Here is a 4,187-nt window from a genome sequence, read left to right as displayed (position 1 = left end):
TTCGCAGTATTTGTTTGGTTGGTTCAAATTTTATTGATTTAAATTTTTTTATTTAAATAAAAAAATTTAAATTGTATAATTTAAATTGACGTTTAGATGTATAGTTAAAAATTAATATGAATAGAAAATAAAATTTGAATTAGTATTTTATAAATGTAAAAAATAGAGAGAGTGAACATATTTTTATTGTTAAAAATAATTTAAATATTAAAATTAAAGAGAAAATTAAATTTTAAATTAGATAGTTTAACTCAATTTAAAATGAAGAATATAATTAGACTGAACTGATAAACTGAACTATGAAACTGGGTGTTAGTAGATTCCAAATACATGCATATTATCTTGATTTAACATCTAACATCTCAAACCTCACAAAATGTACAAAATTCTAACATCTCCATAATGCATTCAATTATTTCGGTCCAACAAGTGCTGATTCCATCGACCTCTCTATTTTCCTTCTCTTCCAGTACAACTTTCCCAAAGGCAAAACTCGAAAGAAAACTCTTATTTCCAGCTTCTTGTTCTCTCGAACCAATCTCATCAACAACTTCACCTAGTACTAGTATTACTAGTGATACCGCCATGGCCACAAGCCCAGCTGAAGAAGTAGCCCAAGATTTCTCTCCCTTTCTTAAAATCTACAAAGACGGTCATATCGAGAGGCTCGTCGGCGTCGACGTCGTCCCTCCGTCGCTTGACCCCGAAACCGGTGTCGAATCCAAAGATGTCGTGATCTCGCCCGACGTCTCCGCGAGGCTTTTCGTCCCCAAGCATGCCGGCGCCGGCGACCAGAAGCTCCCTCTCGTTTTGTACTTCCACGGCGGTGGATTCTGCGTCGAGACGCCGTTCTGCGCCAAGTACCACAACGCCGTCAAAACCATAGTCGCCGAGTCAAGCGTCGTCGCCGTCTCCGTCCACTACCGGTTAGCCCCGGAGAACCCCATCCCTATTCCGTACGACGACTCATGGGCCGCCTTCAAGTGGGCCGCGTCCCATTCCGAGGGAACCGGCCCAGACGAGTGGCTGAACGCACGCGCCGACTTCCGGCGCGTGTTCCTCGCGGGGGACAGCGCGGGTGCTAACATCGCGCACAACGTGGCGCTGCGGGCGGGTGTTTCGAGATCTCCGGCGGGGGTGAACCTCGCAGGGATTGTGTTGATACATCCCTACTTTTGGGGGGTGGAGCCAATTGGAAATGAGCCGAAGGAGGCAGAGAAGCGGGCGATGGCGGAGGGGATATGGCGGTTTTCTTACCCGGCGACGGAGAACGGGTCGGATGACCCGTGGATGAACCCGGCGAAGGATCTGAATTTTGGGAGGCTGGGGTGTGGGAGGGTTTTGGTTTTTGTGGCGGAGAAGGATGGGTTGAGGGATAGAGGGTGGTACTACAAAGAGTTGTTGGAGAAGAGTGAGTGGGGTGGGACCGTTGAGGTGGTGGAGGCCAAAGGGGATGACCATGTTTTCCATTTGAGCAATCCCACTTGTGACAATGCCGTGTCTTTGGTCAAGAAGATTGCTTCCTTTGTCAATGAGGAGAAATAGTCCTCAAGTGAGTGGGGAATTTAATTTAATATAATTTTTTCTCCATTCTTAAGCAGTGTTTGTTATTATCTATTTTGTTTAGGAAATTATGCATAAAATAAAATGGGATACCATAGAACTTTGTTTGAGAGTGTGGTCATGTTGGTGTATGGTAGTGATTAGTTGCGTATTCCAAATGTGAAGCGAAATTGATGATCAAGCATGTTATGATTGTTGATCGTATGTTGGGGCAGTTCAGCTCTGAAATTTGATTTGAAAGGTGGTGACCTCCATTATTTTTCGTCAATTTAAGCGACAAATGTTGAGTACACCTTTGATCAACGACAAGAAATATCTCATCGTCCTAGCTCCGCGGCACACACGAAATAATGATGTGGTGAAAGAAATGATATCATCATCTAATCATCACTCATTAACATTTGAGTAATCGGCACCATTAGTTCACAATCTGTGACAACTTGGATTCCGTTTTTAATTTAGGAAACAACTTTAAAACAACTTTCAAACTCTTAAAACGTTCCCTCAGTTTTTGACTGTTTTATGTATGTGGCCTACAAGCGTTCTTTTTCGCATTGAAAAGATTAATGAGATTTTGGAATAAAAAATTAAAATAAAGAGAGATTTTCTATTTCGATCTCGGTGCGGGTTTAAAAGGCTTAACATAGTCTTTACTACACTTGATTATATCTTTACTTGTTGAAAAAAGAAAAACTTTTTTTTTTTTTTTTGAATTTCTCCAAGTCTTCCGTAAACATTCAAACCAAACCTAAAATTTCACAAAAAAAGAAATGAAAGAACACAAAACTCATGAACTGATTTCGCGGCGTTCTTAGATTTGGAGGGCTCTCAATAAGCATCTTGGCAGCAGGCTGGAGGATCTCCATGTGGTTAAGGATGGTGGCGCCGTCGGAGGTGATGATAACCTCACCATCGATGGCGAAGATCATCTTGTCCATTTACTTGGGTAGTCGGAACGGCGGGGCGGCGGCGATGTTGGCGTGGCGGATGACCTTTTTGCGCTTGTTGTCGACGTAGGACTCAGTCTTGGAGGAGGATCGGCCTACCCATCGTGGTGCCATGCCGCCATGGATGAGGAGCGAGAAAACTCAATAATTTCAGAGAGAGAGAGAGAGAGAGAGAGGTGTGAAAAAGTGTGGTTGTACGAGATAGATTGAAGAAAGAGGGTTTCAGAAATGAGCTTTAGGAACCGGGAGTAGTTTGGTGCTTTGATCTTATTTTTTTCAAATATGAGCTCATGTCCTCATTATTCGTCGGATTTTAATCGAACGAATCATATCATTCACCCTACCGGTAGGGGGAAATTACATCCCCTATGGCCATAGACTTTCCCTAAAATAAGAAGCAAAACCTAACTAGAAAAAAGAAAAGTCTCTCTTTGGATCACTGAAAATCCTTTCTATAGCTCTAATACTGTATTATTCTTAGAAATTACGGGCATGTTCTTTTTCTAAAAAACTTAAAAAAAAGTAACTCAAAATTTCAACTTTATTTAAATTCACGTTCTTTTAAGTTTTAACTTTATTCAATTTTATTCAAGTTCTAACTTCAACTCAAGTTATAACTCAAATTCAACTTAAAAATTACACTCAAGTTACACTCCAAAAGAACAACCCCTATATTATCTTTTATCACTTTTTTAAAAATGTGATTTTTACTAATTACTACGTACCAAACACCCTCTAAAAGAAATCGGGGCCGCTCCCTCATTAGCGCCCCTTCTATACAGCAAGACGAAATATGAAATGGAATCCTAAAAAATGCCAAACATTGACATTATCGATAACTTCCCATAATTTATATAACAAGGGATATTATCGATAACTAATGTAACTTTACATAGCGATTTCTTAATATGCATGATTACCACTTTAAAGTTCTACATGTAGATCTTTTCTTAATACAACTAGCACTGCATCGTCCTCACGATTGTTGGATTATTATTAAATTGAAAATGTTGTTTTAAATATATATTATCCAAGTTCCGACGAAAGATTCCCCTTTCAGTGTGCACATAGAGAATGAAGGGAGTTATTTTATGTGTTTTAATTAAAAATATATAAGGGTCTCGTTTTCTATAAACGTGTTGCAGCTCTCAAAAATTTTGTAGACGTGGAGTGTGCCATGTGATTCGTAGTTAAGTCGCAATAGCAATTACACTGTGAAGCAAAAAGATAGATGAACGAGTGAGAAAACACATCTACTGTCATTCCCCATTTACACAAAAAAAGAAAAAAAAAAAAAAAGGTAAATTAAAAGCCTTGTACTTCGAGTAGGACAATAATAAAAGCAAAAACAGAGTGACCACTGACTATAAAGGTGCGGTTCATAATTTAAAATTATTCTTAATTTATATATATATATATTTTAAAAATATTATAATAAATTATAAATTATAATATGAATTATAAATCATGATACAGATTTTACTCTAAACGCACCTTTAAGTTTTTGGCTAAATAAAAGCTCTAAACTTTATGATCCTTGTCTCACACATCTTGCTTGTTGAAGAAACCACATATTGTGCTCATCAACTCCGCAGCCTTATCTGAACCCGGATTCATCAAATGGAAAACATGCTCCTCCCCTTTGGTCTCCACCACCTCCACAGCCCCACCCCACCC

At 39.1% G+C, this 4,187-nt stretch overlaps 2 protein-coding genes across 2 annotated transcripts in view; one reads left to right on the top strand and one right to left on the bottom strand.

Moving 5' to 3' along the window:
- Positions 1–312: 312 nt before the first annotated feature.
- Positions 313–1,673, top strand: LOC21410167 (probable carboxylesterase 12). Its single transcript, XM_010109659.2, has one exon. It carries the CDS (start codon positions 403–405, stop codon positions 1,543–1,545), a length of 1,143 nt encoding a protein of 380 aa, XP_010107961.2. The 5' UTR covers positions 313–402; the 3' UTR covers positions 1,546–1,673.
- A 1,872-nt stretch (positions 1,674–3,545) lies between these two features.
- Positions 3,546–4,187, bottom strand: part of LOC112093834 (probable carboxylesterase 12) — a 1,589-nt gene continuing 947 nt past the window's right edge. Inside the window, 2 exon segments of the mRNA XM_024173135.1 lie at positions 3,546–3,722; positions 4,005–4,187. The exon segment at positions 4,005–4,187 is cut by the window's right edge and continues 27 nt beyond it. Of these exon segments, the coding sequence (XP_024028903.1) occupies positions 4,053–4,187 (135 nt within the window). The 3' untranslated portion in view covers positions 3,546–3,722; positions 4,005–4,052.

The sequence above is a fragment of the Morus notabilis genome, unplaced genomic scaffold, assembly GCF_000414095.1.
Source record: "Morus notabilis unplaced genomic scaffold, ASM41409v2 Scaffold45, whole genome shotgun sequence".
NCBI classification, from domain to species: domain Eukaryota; kingdom Viridiplantae; phylum Streptophyta; class Magnoliopsida; order Rosales; family Moraceae; genus Morus; species Morus notabilis.
Note: the sequence above shows the minus strand (reverse complement) of the source record. Positions and strands in the feature narration are given on the sequence as shown.